This window comes from Perognathus longimembris, chromosome 5 (genome assembly GCF_023159225.1).
Source record: "Perognathus longimembris pacificus isolate PPM17 chromosome 5, ASM2315922v1, whole genome shotgun sequence".
Classification (NCBI taxonomy): Eukaryota; Metazoa; Chordata; class Mammalia; order Rodentia; family Heteromyidae; genus Perognathus; species Perognathus longimembris.
In genome coordinates, this window is record NC_063165.1 from 32,829,670 (window position 1) to 32,849,332 (window position 19,663).

The 19,663-nt window shown below is 41.6% G+C and overlaps 2 protein-coding genes across 2 annotated transcripts; one reads left to right on the forward strand and one right to left on the reverse strand.

Moving 5' to 3' along the window:
- Positions 1-1,786: 1,786 nt before the first annotated feature.
- Rpl24 (ribosomal protein L24) lies at positions 1,787-8,135 on the reverse strand. Its single transcript, XM_048346527.1, has 6 exons — positions 8,033-8,135; positions 7,838-7,913; positions 7,206-7,316; positions 3,903-4,039; positions 3,521-3,584; positions 1,787-1,911 (listed from the first exon to the last, which is right to left on the reverse strand). The coding sequence occupies exons 1-6, from the start codon at positions 8,035-8,037 to the stop codon at positions 1,831-1,833; spliced, it is 474 nt and encodes a 157-aa protein (XP_048202484.1). The 5' UTR covers positions 8,038-8,135; the 3' UTR covers positions 1,787-1,830.
- LOC125351060 lies at positions 8,036-14,819 on the forward strand. Its single transcript, XM_048345805.1, is given in 3 exon segments — positions 8,036-8,413; positions 13,952-14,166; positions 14,168-14,819. Coding segments are annotated over 3 exon segments (960 nt in total). The 3' UTR covers positions 14,535-14,819.
- The last annotated feature ends 4,844 nt before the right edge of the window (positions 14,820-19,663 follow it).

The window sequence follows — 19,663 nt, forward strand, 5'->3', positions numbered from 1 at the left end:
AGAGAGAAAAGGAGAGTTGTGCAAACTTTTTTTTTTGCCAGTCCTGGGCCTTGGACTCAGGGCCTGAGCACTGTCCCAGGCTTTTTTGCTCAATGCTAGTAGCACTCTGCCACTTGAGCCACAGCGCCTCTTCTCGCTGTTTTCTATATATGTGGTACTGAGGAATTGAACCCAGGGCTTTATGTATACAAGGCAAGCACTCTTGCCACTAGGCTATATTCCCAGCCCCTGTGGAAACGTTTTTAAGTACTTAAAATAAACCAAGGGCTGGCTGAGTGTAGCTGGTAAGCTTCCACAGCCAGCTCAAGGTCATGTTCAATCCCAGCAAAAAAACTACAGTAAGTGAACCAGGACGAAAGCAGCAAAGGCAAATGGTACTGAAAATTGAAATTATGAAAACATCCAATTCCATTTTTGCAAAATATGTGAAAGCATCAAGCTCCCCCAATTCTCAATCTTATTAACATAAATGCTGTGACAAACCCTTTCCAAGTGGTCAATTTCCTTCCTGAGCTAAACTACACTTTGTACTGTGGCCATGCTCTAAGGGAAAATTTCACTATGTGCAAGTAGCTCAGCACTCATTTAGGCATTTTGATTGGATAAGCTTTTCTTATTCAGTCAAATGGAGACCTTATTTTTCCTTGTAATCTTCACAAAGCACGTCATTAGCAATCTTCCAGGCAAAGTATTTTGCCCATCACTTAGGAACAACGCCTGAATTGCAACATGCACCATGAAAAAGAAGCAGTAATTCCTGTGGATGGGTAAAAAAAGGAAATGCAGATAGTGGTAATTTCAAAGGATTGTGGATTTCTCACTGTATCTTTGTAACTTAACACAGGTTATACCTTACAATTTTCCTTACATCTTATGGTCATAAATCTGAGAATTTTTCCAACTTGACTTTGCCCTGGTCCAACTATTCTGGGATTAAGTACAATATACTAAATTAGTATTGCTCTAGCAGGCCACAGTACAACATACCTATAACCCAGCACTTAGGAAGCAAACGCAGTACAATTTTAAATTGCAGGCCAACATAATATAGCAAGACCTTTTCTCAAAACCCAACACACCAGTGCTCTATACTGAAGCTAATTTCCAGGGATCAAGAGCAGATTAAGTAGACCCTGGTGGCTCACACCTTTAATTCTAGCTACTCAAGAAGCTGAGGTCTGAGGATCATGAGCATCATGGCTCCAAGCCAGCTGGGGCAGGAAAATCTAAAACTTATTCCCAATCTAAAATCCTCAGGTGTGGCACCCAGGCCCTTATTTCAAGCCTGATTACCAGCACAGAAAAAACTAAAAATGAGCACAAATTTGGAGCAAAGAAAAAAATAACATTTTCATGTATGTATGCTGATAGTAGTGCTTCAACTCAGAGCCTGGTGCTCAATCTGAACTTTTGTGCTCTAGGTTAGCACTACCACTTTAATCACAGCTCCATTTTCTAGTCAACTGAATATAAGTTGCTGACTTTGCTGCCTGGGCTGGCTTTGAATCACCAACCTCAGATCTTACCTTCCTGACCATCTGCCTATGTAACCAATCATAGATCTTATTACATCATTTTGTCATTCCTTGTTACTACGGAGTAATAAAATTTACTTCTTAATACTGAACCCAAGGCTTTACAAAACTTACTCTACTTAGTCACATACACCTCCAGCCCCAACAAACTTTTAGAAAATGTCTACGACTTAAATTCTTCAATTTATTGTTCACGTATTAGCCATGTCAGCCCCAAATGGTTATTTTAAGTGAAAGAATCCAACACAATCTAGAGTTCCAGATAGATCTTTATTGCAAAGTGTGATCTACCAAACTAGCGTTTTCCACCAACTCGGGGAGCAGAAACCTTCACAGGCTTCACAATCTTTTGCTTAGGTGCAGCCTTTGTGGGAGCCTGTAAAAAGATAACATGATGTTACCTGACACTGCAACATGACACTACTTATATCTTTTGGTCAGCTGGGCTTGAACTCAGGGCCTGGGTGCTGTCCTTGAGCATTTTTGCTCTACCATTTTGAGCCATGCACCACTTCCAGTTTTCTTGTGGCCTTTCTTGCCCAGGCTGGCTTCGTACTGTGCTCTTCCAATCTCACTCTCCCAAGTAACTAGGATTAACAGGTGTGAGCCACCAGTGCCTGGCTACCACCCCCTTTTTTTGTGTTCCAAGTTCTGTATGTTCTAGCCTGCCTCAATAATTTACCTGTACTTATAATACCAATATTTTTATAGAACGCTGGCCAAACGTTAACAGACAATTTCACTTTTGTAAAGTGAAAATTCTGTAAATAACGATAGGATTCTATAAAGCAGAGTTAAGGAGATACAAATAAATGTTGTATGGAGGGGCTGGGAATATGGCCTAGTGGCAAGAGTGCTTGCTTCCTACACATGAAGCTCTCGGTTCGATTCCCCAGCACCACATATATGGGAAACGGCCAGAAGGGGCTCTGTGGCTCAGGTGGCAGAGTGCTGGCCTTGAGCGGGAAGAAGCCAGGGATGGTGCTCAGGCCCTGAGTCCAAGGCCCAGGACGGGCCAAAAAAACAAAAATGTTGTATGGAATTTAAGGGGGAAAAAAAGAATTTGATTTCATGATAAATGAGGATGATCACATTATACATGCTAGGCAAGTATCCTATCACTTGAGCAATGCCCCCACACCCTAAGAATGTTATTTTTATTAAGGATATAGGACCAGCTGGGCACTAGTGGCTGTCATCTGTAATCCTAGCTACTCAGGTTAAGATAGGAAGGAGGACAGTGATTAGAAGAAGCCAACCTGGGCAGCAAAGCCTAAGAGACTATCTCCGTTAAACACAAGAAAGCCCGAAGTAGGATGGTGGCTCAAGTAGTAGAACACCAGCCTTGAACTTTCGAAAAAGCTAATGGATAGCACCCAGGCCCTGAGTTCAATCCCTACTATCAGCAACATAAATATACACCATCCTTATTGGGTACTGGTGTCTCACACCTGCATATTCCATTATGAGATCCAGAGGATCAAAGTTCAAACCAGCCCAGAAAGTCTAACAGACTCCATCCACCTCCAAAATAATCAGCAAAAGGTTGAGCCTGAGGACTCAATTGGTAGAGTACTATCTTTACAAGGAAACTAGGAAGCAGAAAGGCGAAACCATGGTGCTCTCTCTCCATTCTCCCCCCAAATCCAGGCCCACTCATCCAATATGGGAAAGAATAAAAAGGGACTGATGGAGCTGGGAATGTGGCGAGATGTAGAGTGCTTGTCTAGCACGCATGAAGCCCTGGGTTGATTCCTCAGTACCACATAAACAGAAAAACTGGAAGTGGTGAGGTGGCTCAAGTGGTTGAGTACTACCCTTAAACAAAAGCAGCTCAGGGATGGTACCCAGGCCCTGAGTTCAAGCCCCAGAAGCCCCAGGACTGGTTAAAAAAAAAAAAAAAAAGGATAACATGGGCAATACATTAATTAAGTTCATAACCTAACACAGCCCCAAATAGCAACATCCAAGAAAGCCTCAATCACCTTTGCAGCAGCCATTGCCGTCTTCTTGGATGCTTGTTTAGCCTTTTTTGCTTCCTTGGCAGCCCTGTGGGGTTAATATTGAGCAAAACATTTTATTCTTTAAGAATACAACTTGATTAACAAGAAACTAGACTTTGGGGCAAGTAAAATTATTATTTCCCTCCTAAACTTTTATTTGTAAGGTAAATCCAAAATTCAAGCAATGTCGGTATATTTCATTATCCAAGGTGTACATTAGATCACTTAATCCTTGACTACCACAAACCTTTATATTATGAAACAATGATTGACACTCTCAATACATCAGATAAGGTTCCTGGACCTACAAATCAAAACAGCCTAAGTTCACCCCAATAGCAGAAATATGTGAAGAATTTCTTACCTTATAGCTTGCTCTCGCTGAGCCTTTCTAACTTCTGGTTTCTGATTCCTCTTGGCCATTATATCAGCAAGAGATGCACCAGTGATGGCCCTTTGGAATTTGACTGCACGGCGGGTTCTTTTCTTTTGAATTTCTTCCTACAAAAAGAATCAGGAGCGTTTTTATGAATGCATTATAAGTGATTTAATGAACAATTTTCAAATGGCAAAAATAAAAAGAACACAAACTCAGGAAACATATGTATGACATTGCCAAATATTCTAAATAGACAACTGGGCAGAGAATATTCAGACAACTCAGAGTAAGAATAAAAAAGCTTTAACTTCGAGTTATTTAAATCATTTTCCAGGGCTGGGGATATGGCCTAGTGGCAAGAGTGCTTTCCTCATATACATGAGGCCCTGGGTTCAATTCCCCAGCACCACATATACAGAAAATGGCCAGAAGTGGTGCTGTGGCTCAAAAAAAAAATCATTTTCCAGTGCACCTGTGCAATGTAACAATAATGTCTGAGGGTCCCAACCTTTCCACATTTTCACAACTACTTGACTTTTTGACAATAGCCACAATACATGTTAATGGCATTACCAGCAAATCTTTCACTCAATATAAACATATACTAGGACTTATTTCTCAGTTTCAGCTTTACCAGTGTCCGATCCAAGAAACAAGATATTTATTTAGGGGCTGGGGATATGGCCTAGTGGCAAGAGAGCTCGCCTCGTATACATGAGGCCCTGGGTTCGATTCCCCAGCACCACATATATGGAAAATGGCCAGAAGTGGCGCTGTGGTTCAAGTGGCAGAGTGCTAGCCTTGAGCAAAGAGAAGCCAGGGACAGTGCTCAGGCCCTGAGTTCAAGCCCCAGGACTGGCAAAAAGAAAAAAAAAACCCAAAAACAAGATATTTATTTAATAAGCCTAAGGGCTGGGATTGTGGTAGAGTGCTTGCCTAGCATGCATGAAGCCCTGGGTTCCTCAGTACCATATGAACAGAAAAAGCCAGAAGTGGCCCTGTGGCTCAAGTTCAAGTGGTAGAATGCTAGACTTGAGCAAAACAAGCTCGGGAACAGTGCCCAAAAACAAGATATTTATTTAATAAGCCTAAGGGCTGGGATTGTGGTAGAGTGCTTGCCTAGCATGCATGAAGCCCTGGGTTCCTCAGTACCATATGAACAGAAAAAGCCAGAAGTGGCCCTGTGGCTCAAGTTCAAGTGGTAGAATGCTAGACTTGAGCAAAACAAGCTCGGGAACAGTGCCCAGACCCCTTAGTTGGTCCCAGGATTGGCAGAAAAATTCCAACCCTCCTTAATATACAGCAAGTTCTACCACCACAAAGCACAAACGGAGGGGGAGGAGTAGAAATAGGTGACACTGACCATAAAAAGTAATGTACTCATTACCTGACTCATTTATGAAACTGGTACAAAACCTTAATAGAAAGAACAAAATTATACTTTTAAAAAATCTTCACTGAGGGCTGGGAATATAGCCTAGTGGCAAGAGAGCTTGCCTTGCATACATGAAGCCCTGAGTTCAATTCCCCGGCACCACATATATAGAAAACGGTCAGAAGTGGCACTGTGGCTCAAGTGGCAGAGTGCTAGCCTTGAGCGGGAAGAAGCCAGGGACAGTGCTCAGGCCCTGAGTCCAAGGACCAGGACTGGCAAAAAAAAAAAAAAACTTCACTGAATCTATAGATAACTAAAAAGGGATGTGTAAAAAAGCACGTCAACTTTCAGTCAAAAGTTCATCAGTCTGGAATCGAAGACCCTACTGGTCTAGGGCCAATCTAGGGTTGTCATCAAAACCAAATTATTATAACAATGACTTAATTCCAACCCACTTTAAACTTCCATGGGGCTCTAGAGCTCAAATATGCTTAATCAGGTGTTAGGATGGTATGTAATCCGTGCAATTATGAGACCCAAGGTGGAGCATCTCAAGTCCATGCTATCACTGCACAGTGAGGCAGTCTCAAAAGCAAAAGTGGCACACTGCAGGAACCTTGACCTAGGTGGAGAGATGAAAGCAACTGGGAGGGCACAATGAAAAATCTGTTTACTGCATGAGCCCTATCAAAAAACATGCTAGGGTTGTACATATTCTAGCCCAGCAAGTTATTAGAACTAATCACTGACCCTACTAACATTTTTTTGTCAGTCCTGGGACTCAAACTGAGCGTAGGCACTCTTGCAGAGCTCTTTTGCTCAAGGCTAGCGCACTCTACCATTCAAACCACAGAAAAGTCCTTGAGACTTTCTTGCCCGGGCTGGCTTTTTTTTTAATTGGTTGTGGGATTTGAACTCAGGGCCTAAGCCCTGTCCCTGAACTTTTTTGCTTAAGGCTAGCATTCTACCACTTTAGCTCCCCTAAGTGGAAATAAATGTCTGAGGGAGACTTTTCTGCCTTGGCTGACTTCAAACACAATTCTCAGATCTCAGCCTCCTGAGTAGCCAGGATTACAGGAGTGATATAATGTCATGTTCCTCCTAATACCCTGTGGTATGTCTAGAATCAGATGAGAACAAAATCATGTAGAAACATGTTGGTAATATAGTGGCAATGCACAAGATGGTCTCTTGACATCTGTCACTTGTCTAGCAGCGTGTCATGGGAATCCATCCTACCTTTATAAACGTATTGAAGTTCCACTGGTTGTCATTCATTCAATATGTGACTATTTTTTGGATTTCGCTTATAAAAGATTTTTAGACCAACCTCAAAGAAAGGATCATATAATTTAGAAGCATGTTTCTTTGCTCCCAAAGATAGATTGGATGTAAAGAGGAATATGGAATTCCCAGTAATGGATATGGCAATGACAAGACAAAAGGGAACATTTACATAATAGCAAATTCTGTTGTTTGATATGCAAGGAAGCAACTAAATCCAGGTCCCCATGTTTAGAATTTTGTGTGTAATAAAACTAGGACCCGCCCCCGCCCCAGCCAAACAGGGCTGCAGGATGTGTCTCAAATAATATACCCCCTTCCAATTTGTACCAGACAGGTTCACTCCTCCCAGTGTCCAAAGCTGGGTTGCCTAATACAACCACCCCCAAAGAAACCAAAACAACCAAATGGTTTTTAATATCATCTGATTTGTATAAACTTAAATTTGGTATTTCTCTGAACCTGGATGATACATAAAGAGACACCATTTATATCCTGTCCCATGGTACAATGCTTAACATCTTTAAGGGTGCATTCCTAGGTGATTTAACCACAATTTTACATAGTAGAAACCAATAGCTTAAAAATTTCAGAAGAGCCTTCACAACATCAAAATACACTCCACTTACCGACTGTCCCTTTTTGTGCTTTCTTCTGTAGAGCACAGTCCAGTTTATCTGTCGAGGATTCCTCTTGGAAAGGAAGGCTGACTCGCATTTTGCATTAAGAAATTGGAAAACCTGTCGTAAGGTGTACAAAATGATTACCTCGTCAACCTTACTGTGTAAAAGTAGAAGAGACATCTTAAAGTCCTTAGGAAATGGGTATTCTATCTTATTATTTTAAAAGGTTGGGACGCAGAAAGCAAAGGACGTATGTCAACTGAGAGCAGGAACGTCTACAATTTTAGCAATGGGTTAGAATGTCGTGTAAACTTCTGGGCGGAATCCAACTCTCCTCCCGCCCAACAATTCTAAAAAGACATGGAAACCTTTAAGAGCCAAGCTCCACGGCACTCCACTCATTTGCTTTTTACACTATGAGACCCAGTCACACAAACCGCCGCTTGTTTCCGACCTGGCGCAAACCCGCTCAAGGCTCAATACCAGTTGGTCTGTGTGTGAGCGGCGAGTCCACCCCAACTACCCAAAGGCCTCTCCAGAACAGCTACGCTGTGAATGAAACCGTGGGGCCGAACTGAGGGGCCCTTCCTCCCCGGAGCGGGAGAGACGGCGCGACAGCCGGCGCGGCAGCCTTTTACCTTCCCGTCGGTCCTGGCGTAGCGCCTCCCGTGCCCGGGGTAGATCTTGTACCCGCTGAAACTGCAGAGTTCGACCCTGTAACGGAAAGTAAGCCATTAGAAAGGTGGTGTAGTGAAGCACTGGCCATGTCCAGGACGCCGGGGAGCGGTTCCGCTCGAGGATGGGAGCAGATTGGATTCAAGGCGCCCACTTACTTCATGGTGGCGGCGGCCGGCCGGAGAGAGGAAAAATGGCGAAGAGGAAGAGAGGATCATGGGAAGAGGCCTTATAGGTCCCGGCGAAGAATCTCCTCCCCCAATTCCCGTCGTTGGAGCCGGCGCCGAGGGATGACGTCGACGGGCGGTACCGGATCTCCATTTCCCAAGCAACTGCCTTCCGCCTGGGGAAGCCCGGGGCTGTGTTTGTTTCTGTCTTCTCTATTGGAAGCATTCGGGCACCTCTGTGGGGTGCGGGAACCGAAAGCCGAGGATGGCTGTGTTCTGCCTCCCTCGAGAGGGACATCAGCCACGGAGGAATCTCAACAGAGAAAAACGTTCGTGTCAGTCCTGCTCCTGAACCAATTTGAGAAGAGCTCAGTAGGAGCGCGGCTCCGCGTGAAGCCCTAGGTTGTCTCTCCAGCGTCAGTTAAAATAATATAGTAATAACAGGGGCTGGGAATGTGGCTTAGCCATAGAGTGTTTGCCTAGCATACACGGTGGGTTCGATTCCTCAGCACCACATAAATAGAAAAAGCCAGAAGGGGCGCTTGTGTCTCAAGAGGTAGAGTCCTAGCCTTGAGCAAAAGGAAGCCAGGGACAGTGCCCAGGCCCTGAGTTCATGCCCCAGGACTGGCAAAAAATAATAATAATATCCTGGCTACTCAGAAGGCTGAGGTCACAAGATCACGGGTTCTAAACCAATCCTGGGCAAGAAACTCCATGAAACTTACCTCCTTAAGCACCAGAAAACTAGAAGTGCAGCTGTTGCCCGAAGTAGGAGAGCACTAGTCTTAAGCAGAAAAGCTCAGGGACAGCAAGCACCCAGGCCCTAACTTAAAGCCCCATGACCGACAAAAATACTGAGGGGAAAAAAGGCCCATAATCTTAGCTACTCAGGAACCTGAGTTCTGAGGATTGAGGTTTGGAGCTAGCCCAGGCAGGAAAGACAGTTAAAAAAAAAATGGGCATTGGTGGCTCACCCCTGGAGTCCTAGTTATTCAGAAGGCAGAGATCACAATTTAGAGCCATCCAGGGCAGAATCTTATCTCCAATTACCTGGAAGTGGCTCTGTGGCTCAAAGTAGTGGAGTGCTAGCCTAGAGCTTAAAATCTCAGGGGCAAATGAATGCTGGAGGGGATGAGGGGAAAGAGAAATCCTTCACTGTTGGTGGGAGTGCAAATTAGTACAACCACTTTGGAGAATAGTATGGAGGTTCCTCAAAAAGCTCAGCATAGACCTACCCTATGACCCAGCCATACCACTCCTAGGCATCTATTCTGAACAACAGGTCTCAAGATATCATAAAGACATTTGCATATCCATGTTTATCACTGCACAATTCCCAATAGCCAAAATATGGAAACAACCCAGATGCCCCACTACAGATAAATGGATTCAAAAAAATGTGGTCCTATACACAATGGAATACTATATAGCGATTAGAAATGATAAAATATTGGCATTCGCAGGCAGATGGTCAAAACTTGAACAAATAATGTTGAGCGAGACAAGCCTAGAACACAGAGAACAAAGGGGCATGGTTTCCTTGATATATGACTGTTAGGGAGGGAGGAGGACAGTAGAGACCAGGTCTGCAAAACAACAAACTTCTTCTCAAATGGTATTTCCACATGTTTGGGTCAGCTACTTTAGATTATGTATCTAAAACCAAACAACTACTAAACATAAAAAAGTCTAGAATAAACCTATCAGTGGATCACAATAGCTCAACAGCTATGGACACATGATCATATAGGATGAGGATAAGCAAAAACAACTCCAAGAGAAGGACACAGGAGGATTCTACAGTTGACGTTATCTTTAAAGTTCTAGGTGAAGGCTGGGGATATGGCCTAGTGGCAAGAGTGCTCGCCTTGTATTCAGGAGGTCCTAGGTTCAATTCCCCAGCACCACATATGCAGAAAATGGCCAGAAGTGGCGCTGTGGCTCAAGTGGCAGAGTGCTAGCCTTGAACAAAAACAAGCCAGGGACAGTGCTCAGGCCCTGAGTCCAAAGCCCAGGACTGGCCAAAAATAAAATAAAAAAATAAAGTTCTAGGTGAATTTACTGTGGCATACACCACGCGATTTTGGTACACTGGATATCGTATATATGCCTACCTGATCTAGGGAAGGGAAAGAAAAATGAGGGTGTAAGATATCACAAGAAATGTATTCACTGCCTTATTATGTAACTGTACCCCTTTGCACAACACCTTGTCAATAAAATTTAATTTAGGGCTGGGGATATGGCCTAGTGGCAAGAGTGCTTGCCTCATATACATGAAGTCCTGGGTTCAATTCCTCAGTACCACATATACAGAAAATGGCCAGAAGTAGTGTTGTGGCTGAAGTGGCAGAGTGCTAGCCTTGAGCAAAAAGAAGCCAGGGACAGTGCTGAGGTCCTGAGTCCAAGGCCCAGGAGTGACCAAAAAATAAAAAATAATAAAATTTAATTTAAAAAAATTCTCAGGGACAGTACCCAGGCCCTGAGTCCAATCACCATGACCAACAAAAAAGAGCAAAGAGGAGAAAGTTGACAATCAACTGACTGACTGTCTTAACTAAATACCTAAGTTCACTCAGAAGATACCCACTTCACTTCCATAGCTTGTTGAACTTAACCAACTGACATTCATCCATGTCTATTTTAAATTACTACAGATAAGCAAATGTTGATCATTAAAAAAAAATCTTGTGTAGTTCTGGCTTCTAGAACCTCCAAGGGTACAGTTATGTGTGAGCAGTATGCAAAGCCTGTATTTACCTTTTACTCCACGGAACCTCAGAATGTAAAATCCCTTTATGGCATTGTAGAAAGGTTTTTAGCTCCTGCATCTTTTGTAGTTAATTTAGGCCTGATGAGGTTTGTATAGGAAAAGTGGAAAACTACTCGGGAGGCAGAGACTGATGTATAAATATTTAAGGTCACCAGACAAAATAGGAAGAACACACCTCAACAAATAAGCTGGGCACAGTCGTTTGTAGTTTCAGCTATGTGACAGACATAGGAGGGTCTAAATCTGAAAGCAACCTCAAGCAAAACACCAGGCTCTGTCCAAGAAAATATCCTAAAGCAAAAAGGCTGGAGAAATAGCTCAAGTGATAGTCTTTGCAAGAGCAAAGAGCAAAGGCTCTTTAGCAAGAGCAAGGCCATGAATTCAATGCCCCCCACCAAAAAAAAAAGCAGTCCTAGTCAGATATGTGTGTGTGTGTGTGTATTTTCAAAATTATACAAAATTAACCTATGTTCAGATGAAAATCAGAACATTTGTTGCTTCTGGCTTTGAGAAAAAAGTAACTTATTTTTAGTGGTAGCATCCTATATATGGATAAGTTTTAGGTTTAATACATAGTTTCAAAATTTGGGCATGAGCTAGAGGCCCACAGCTCATATCTGTAATCCTAGCTACTCGGGAGACTGGGATATGAGGATTATAGTTCAGATCCAGCCGGGGCAGGAAAGTCTGAGACTCTTATCTCCAATTAACCACCAAAAAGCCAGAAGTGGAATTGTGGTTCTGAGGTAGGACAGATTAGGGAAAGTGAGGCATTATAAGCAGCAGTCAAGAATTGAAAAACTCAGCTTAAGGCAAATATATATAGTACAGGAGATTGATATTCACCCATCAACTTCCTTTAAGATTAAGGGGATCAAAGTCATTTTCAGGGAAAATGAGGTGTGTTGAATGGCAGCCAGGAATTTAGAAACTGTATTTAGAAACATAGAAATACTATCTCTGTTTTAAGCCTTGCATTCCTTCATAAACTGCAGTATTAACAAAGGGAAAAAATATTAGGTAGTAAATATAATTAGTACAAAGTAGTTAAGTATTCTGACACATTAAAACAATGAATTTGCAAACGGATAGGTGGATAGCTATGTGACAAAACAAGCATAATAAAGTGTTAGTAAGATAATCAAAGTGGGATGGAATGTTTATTGCATAATTCCTTCAAATTCTCCTTTTCAAAGGAGAGTAAATGAGGCCATCTTGTGGAGGAACTTGGTATTACTGATTGGCTTTAAAATGGCAAGACCAACCTAACAGGGTTTTAATATGATTAGATATGATTTATTTACCATTTTCCACGTGCTCTCCTGTTTTTATTATTGTTTTGTTGTTTTGTGCCAGCCCTAAGGCTTGAACTCAGGATGTAGGTACTGTCCCCAAGCCTTTGTCCTCAAGGCTGATATTCTACCACTTTGAGCCACAGCACTATTTCTGACTTTTTAGTAGCTAATTGGAGATAGGAGTCTGGTGGACTTTCCTGCCCAGGCTCGCTTTGAACCAGGATTCTCATATCTCAGCCTCCTCAGTCACTATGATCACAAGAGTGCACCACCAATACCCAGTTCTCCTGATTCTTTCTAGTATGTCCAACTTGTGAGGGGGCTTAAACTCAGGGCTTCAAGTTCTAGCTTTTTAAATCAAGGCTGGCACCCTACTCCTTGAGCCATTCCTCCACTTCCCCAACCTGTCCTTTTTGGCTGGAAAGCTTTTTTCCTTTCACTGGCTAAATTTCTACTTTCTCCACAACAGATTTTAGCAAATACTGTTATGCCAAGTTGTGAAACCACCATCAAGAAGACCACTGAGACTCAGATGTTCCGAAATGCAATAGCAAGGCAAGACTTTATTCAAGCAGAGCCGCGGCCCTGGCCTTGTCCTACCCACCCACACAGCAGAGGTTAGGAGGCAGCCTCAAGCTGCAATTACACAGGGCTTATAAAGGCAAAAAACAAAGTTACAACAATCAGGTGTTCAAGCAAGCAAGATTAGGATACGGGTACAAATCTGATTGGCTCAAGGCTTGAGGCACTAGGCTAGAGGCATTCTAGGGGCAGTTAGAGTTAAGCATTCCCAGGCGGTTAGAGTTCTTGACCGGCTGGGCCCTAATAAGCTTGCCCTGGGTTTGCTCAGACAACAAAACGGGGGGCTGCCTGAAAATGGGGTTTACTTTTAACTCTTCATTCCCCCCTTCAATACTTTCTGCAGAGGGCAGGTTTATTATTTCATTTTAAACCTTGTAAACTGAAAGACAAATCACAAGCTATTGTATACTTACAGAAAAATAAGTAAAAACAATTTCTTCAACATTTTAACTATGAAAAATTGAATAAATTTTTACGGAAACTGCTATGTAATGGGCTGGGAAGGGGGTTTAGCAGTGGAGTGCTTGCCTAGCATGCATGAAACCCTGGGGTCGATTCCTCAGCACCACATATACAGAAAAAGCCAGAAGTGGTGCTGTGGCTCAAGTGGTAGAATGCTAGCCTTGAGCAAAAAGAAGCCAAGGACAGTGCTCAGGCCCTGAGTTCAAGCCCCAAGGCTCAAAGAAAAAAAGAAAAAGAAACTGGTAGGTTAGTGAGAAGACTATTTTTTGGAATTTTTGTGAGACGGAAATATCTCTTTTTGTGTGTGTGCTAGTCCAGGAGCTTGAACTCAGGATACGTCTCTGAGATTTTTTTGCTCAAGATTAACACTCTACTACTTGAGCCACAGCTCCACTTCTGGCTTTTTGGTGGTTAATTGGATATAACAGTCTCAGACTTTGCTGCTTGGGCTGGCTTTGAATCATGATCTTCAGATCTTAGTCTTATTCCATGTCAAAGTTAAATGATAAAGAAACAAGATCAGACAGGTCTACCAAAGAGCAGTAAGGAAAAAAAAAATGTTCAGTGTTATGTACCTAAAACTTTGCATAAAGATCTTTTTATTGTTTAAACAATTGGCACATTTTCTAAATCTTTACAATATTAAAACATCTTTGTATTGAAATTTTTATTGTAAAGGTGCTGTACAGAGGGGTTGTAGTCAGGTGATGAGTGAGGTGTACATTTTTTTTTTTTTTTGCCAGTCTTTGGGCTTGAACTTAGGTCCTGAGCACTGTCCCTGGCTTCTTTTTGCTCAAGACTAGCACTCTAGAGAGAAAACGCCGGAGTCGCCACCGGAGGGAAGTCGCCTCCTCCGCCGCCACCTACGCCGCCAGAGTGGCCCGCCCACCCGTTCGCCCATCCCCTTGCCCGTTCACCGTGCAGTCTGCTTCTGCGAAATGGTACGATCGAAGGGACTATGTCTTCATTGAATTTTGTGTTGAAGACAGTAAAGATGTTAATGTAAACTTTGAAAATCAGTTGCCTTGGAGGAAGTGACAATTTTAAACATTTAAATGAAATCCATCTTTTTCACTGTATTGATCCAAACGATTCCAAGCATAAAAGAACAGACGGATCAATTTTATGTTTACGAAAAGGAGAATCTGTCCAGTCCTGGCCTAGGTTAACAAAACAAAGAGCAAAGCTTAATTGGCTCAGTGTGGATTTCAATAATTGGAAAGATTGGGAAGATTCAGGTGAAGACATGTCTAATTTTGATCGTTTCTCTGAGATGATGAACAACATGGGTGGTGATGAGGATGTAGATTTACCAGAAGTGGATGGAGCAGATGATGATTCACAAGACAGTGATGATCAAAAAATGCCGGATCTGGAATAAGGAGTATTATCATCACCTGGATTTTGAGAACGACTATTTCTCTGCAAGATTTCATAATTGAAAATTCCTGAGTTGATAGCTGTAAAGGCAGATGCTGTATTTGCCTCTTTAACCCATTTTTCAACTTGTTTTTTTTTTTAAAAGGCTTCACTAAGGGTTGATAATGTACCATTGTATGGGGCAACTTTAAGTCAGCTAAGGCAATATATCCTTGTGCATGAACATTTCCCAGATTTCATGAAGCTGTTGAGGTCCTAGGCAATTGACCACAGCAGTTGTGATTTTTAAAAAACAATTTTTTTTTCACCTAAGTCTCCTTGACAAGGTAGGAAGCTCTCAACTTAGGGAAAGATAACTAAATTTTAAATTCCTAGAACATGGATTCAAAAGTGACTGACACAAATTGGCTGACACCATAAACTGATAAAAACCTGTTCCTCTGGTGTATCCTTGAGGATTGTTCCACTGAAGTTATATTTCAAAAAAAATACTTAACATTATTGTAATAAATGATCACTTTCATTGTTCCAGATGTATCTTAGCTAAAACTAGTGAATGCCCTAAATTAGATGGTTTTTGAAGCCTATACATTTGGTATTGTTTGGCCCTTAACCTTTTACATCTCTTAGCCTGGAGGACAAAGAAAGCTGTACATTGTTGCTTGAGATTATGTACATTTTAGACCAGATTGTATTTGCACTGTCAGAATGGCAAATGAGAGAAAATGTTAATACACTATTGGGTTTTTAAAATTTTTTTTGATTCAGCTTATAAACTGGGCTGAAAAACCTCAATTTATGTTCATGACAGTGGGGATTTTTTAAAATGTCTACATTCTTTCTAATAAACTGTTGGAACATTTCTTTTTTTTTTCAAAGTTTTATTATCAAACTGATGTACAGAGAGGTTACAGTTTCATACGTTAGGCATTGGATACATTTCTTGTACTGTTTGTTACCTTGTCCCTCATACCCCCCTGTTGGAACATTTCTTGGCTGTCCTTTTAAGTGTCTGGTTACTGTAATTCCATGTATTTACCATTTACTGGAATGGAGTTTTACTTTTGAGGTAGAATTGGGACTGTTTTGTTTTAAAGAAAAGTAAAAGGCTTGCTGTAATGTCACAGGAAACTATAAAGTGGATCTGTAATAGAAAATTGTAGATACACTTTGCAGTGGCTGGAAACGAAAGTGTTGTGATTTGACTGAAATAAAACAATGTGTTGTCCTCCTTAAAAAAAAAAAAAAGACTAGCACTCTACCACTTGATCCACAGTGCCACTTCTGGCGTTTTCTATATATGTGGTACTAAGGAATCAAACCAGGCTTCATGTATATGAGGCATGCACTCTAACACTAGGCCATATTCCTAGCCCCAGTACATTTGTTTTTGAACACCTCTTTCCTTTCTCCCAGTTTTTCCCTCCTGACCACCCCCCCCCCCAAGTTGTAGAGTTAATCTTCGATATAGTATCTAGTGAATATCACTGCTGAATTAGTTCACCCTTTGTCCCACCATTTCTGTGTGACTTAGTTTTTTTTGTTTTTGTTTTTTTTCATGTTACCTTTTTTTTTTTTTTTTTTTTTGCTAGTTCTGGGCCTTGCACTCAGGGCCTGAGCCCTGTCCCTGGCTTCTTTTTGCTCAAGGCTAGCACTCTGCCACTTGAGCTACAGCGCCACTTCTGGCCATTTTCTATATATGTGGTGCTGGAGAATCAAACCCAGGGCTTCATGTATATGAGGCAGGCACTCTTGCCACTAGGCCATATTCCCAGCCCCTGAACTTAGTTTTAAAACAGGAAAATGTCAAGCTTTCAGATGTTATAAATTCAGTAATAACTAATAACCTGCCTTCATTTTTGTTAAGGTAAATTTCTTTATCCACAAATGTTATTCAAATTTATTATTTCCTTTTTCTCTTAACTTTGTGTTATCTAAACCTGTATTTAAACACTCTCCTGAACTCTCTCTGTTGAAAGTTACCATCCACTATTACAAGTTTCCTTCCTGCCCATGTTCCCCTTTCAATACAACCTTGTTATATGAGCAGTTTAACTTTTCTAAAACACAAGTTTCATTGTGTCAGTCTCTCAGTCAAAACCACCAAATGAAAATGAGTGGAATGAATGGAAGTAGTGTGAGGCCAACTGATGTTTATCCTTTAAACTTCAAGTGGTATGTTTTTTATGAGGAGACTCATGAGATAAAGGACATTGTTTTATTCCATTTGTGCCAGTAAGAGTGGACAGGTAAGTTAAAGATGGAGGCAATGAATCAGGGTGAGAATCGGGTATCATACGCTGATAGAGTTTTCTTTTCTGTAGAGTTTTAACCTGCCAAAGTAGTTTTACCTTTTTTTTGTTGAGTGGCTTACAGTTTTAATTAGAATATACCATCTTGTTCAGAACTTACAGGGTTACACATAGATACAATAATTCGATTTAGTACAGGACTGTAGACATTCACACACAGTGATACCAAAGGAGGATTCTCTTTACACAAAGGCACAATGCCTATGTGCATCTGATCACATAAAATACTATCTAAATGAACTCCAGGAAATGGAAACAAGAGGTATTTTGTTTCTGTTTTTACTTTATTTCTGTCTTTTGTTCATTTCAGAGGTTAAGGAGGGGCACAGAAATGGAGGGATAAAGGGTAAATAAAAACAGCAGTGGCATTCATTAAATACTATGTTGAAAATGAACTGTACAACTTGTGTGTGGGGATGAGAGGGAAAAACAGAGAGGGAGGGAACAGATGACATTATCCAAAAAGAAATGTACTCTTTATCTGCCTTATATAACTGTAACCCCTCTGCACTAATAACTGAAGAAAAGGAAAACAATTTACTTGTAGGCAGCCTTGCATGGCCATCCCTAGAAAAAGGTCACTTTTGTCTAGTTGCAGTATAAAACAGGCACTATGACTGGACAGCGCATGTAGTTATGGAAAGAATGTCAGCCTGTGAACAGTGTGTCATTGGTGCTGATGAGTCTATGAACAGTGGGGCCTGTGAATAAAAGCATGAGCATCCATTCTCAGCATGTCTGGCATCTTCCTTTGGCTTGTCCAAATCAGAGAACCTGAGAACCAGCAACACACGGGGTTATTTGGGCATGGGGAACCTTGAAACACATAGCCACTAACTGTAAGAGCCATAAACCTGCTCAGTTATGACCTTTCCTAGGAACTTAGGGTGTCATTGATTCCAGGTGAGGGTTTGTGAAGTTTCTCTCTAGAAGTCGAGACCCTGGATTTTAGCCCCAGGTCCTTGACTAAGACTAGGGCAAGAATTGCTGGACAAATCACAGAGCTTTATTGAGTAGGCAAGCAAGCAACCAGAAAGGCGAGGCATCCTGTGTGGAGTGTGGGGGTGCAGCGGGACCCACCAAGCCCTTTGATATCAGAGGTGTATGTATGATAAAGGAAGGGTTTAACTTGAAGTTATTCTAGGGTAAGTCTTTTTCTTTGTTCTCACATCTGGCACATTTAGTCACTCTTGCTGTTAAATTTTTTATCACTTGGGTTCAGTGGCTCTAAGACTTATGTATTCACTATTATTTTTGCTGATCCTGGGGCTTGAACTAAGGGCATGGATTCTGTCCCTAAGATTCTTTTGCTCAAGGCTAACACTACCATTTAAGCCATAGCACCATTCCCAGCCTTTTCTGAGAAGTTTATTGGAGATAAGTCTTATGGACTTTTCTACTTGGGCTGTCTTTGAACTGCGATCCTTAGATCTCAGCCTCCTGAGTACAAGCATGAGCCAGCAGCACCTGGCTATGCATTAAACTTTGATCATTATGTTTAGTCATCCATTCAAGCAAAAAGTGTGTTCTGCCATACAACATTTTTGAGACAGATGAGTACTTGGAACTATGTGATTTAAAGAAAAATTCACTACATTTCACTAGTTATGTACAAAGTCTTCTGCTTTTCTTACTACGTCAAACTGCCTGGGAGCTGGGCACAGGTGGTTCACGCCTGTAATCCTAGCTACTCAGGAGGCTGAGATCTGAGGATTGCCATTCAAAGCCAGCCCAGGCAGGAAAGCTTTTGAGACTCTTGTCTCCAATTAACCACCACAAAACCAGAAGTGGTGCTGTGGCTTAAGTGGTAGAGTGCTAGCCTTGAGCTGAAGAGCTCAGGGACAGTTCCCAGGCCCAGAGTTCAAGCCCCACAACCTATCAAAAAAAAAAAACAACTGCCTGGGAGTTGAACTAGGGGTCTTTGTCCTGCAAGATAAAGTATCCCCTGGGTCTTCTTTGATTTCTGAGATTTTCTTTGTGTCTTTCTTAAACTGTGCCATCCCCTTTTTAGGTATCTGGTCACTGCGGCATTGGATATGGCAGTTATTATTATGACTAAGGATTAGTGTTTCAAAATATATGCTGTAATCATCCTCATTTTTGCATTTTAAAAACTTTTCCTAGCTCTGTGGTAAGTCCTTGCCTAGCATGTAGTAGCTGTGGGTTTGATCCCTAGCAACACTGATATAAAAAATAAACTTTCCCTTGTCTCAAAAATTTTGAACCAGGCTAGCCTGTGCCTCCACACAGCATACAACTCAGTGAAAGAATGTGCTTACAAAAAAGACAAATATTTATTTGATAGGCTACTAAGTGGGTGAAGTCAGGAGAAGTCTGAAACAAGTCTCTGGGAATAAACACTTGAAGATATGTAGGATATGTATACATATTTTAATAGTAACAAGACCCATTTAAGCCATGTTTTTGGTAGTAGACCTGTGACCAAATGGTGGATGAGGGAAAGTCCCTCAGATTCTACACTCTGTCTCTCTGTCTCTCTCTCTCTACTGGGTCCAAACATGATAAGCATTTCAGAGTGTCTAACAAAAAGGAGACTCATGGGGTGAAAATTTTAGCAAAGCTTTATTTTAGTGTAACAGTTAAATTAGGGTGAAACGGAGGACACATTTCTTGCTCCCACCTAGGAAGTGGGAGTTAAAGACTCAAAAGGCAGTTCTGATCTGTAGTTTTAAACTTTCTGAGCTGTGCTTCTACACTCAGTAGTTAAGTCTTGTAGAAACTCCTAGTCTTGGACTAGGTTTCGGGGAAGGTAAAAATACTGGTAGCCTTCAGAATTTCCTTTTGTTAGACTTGCCCT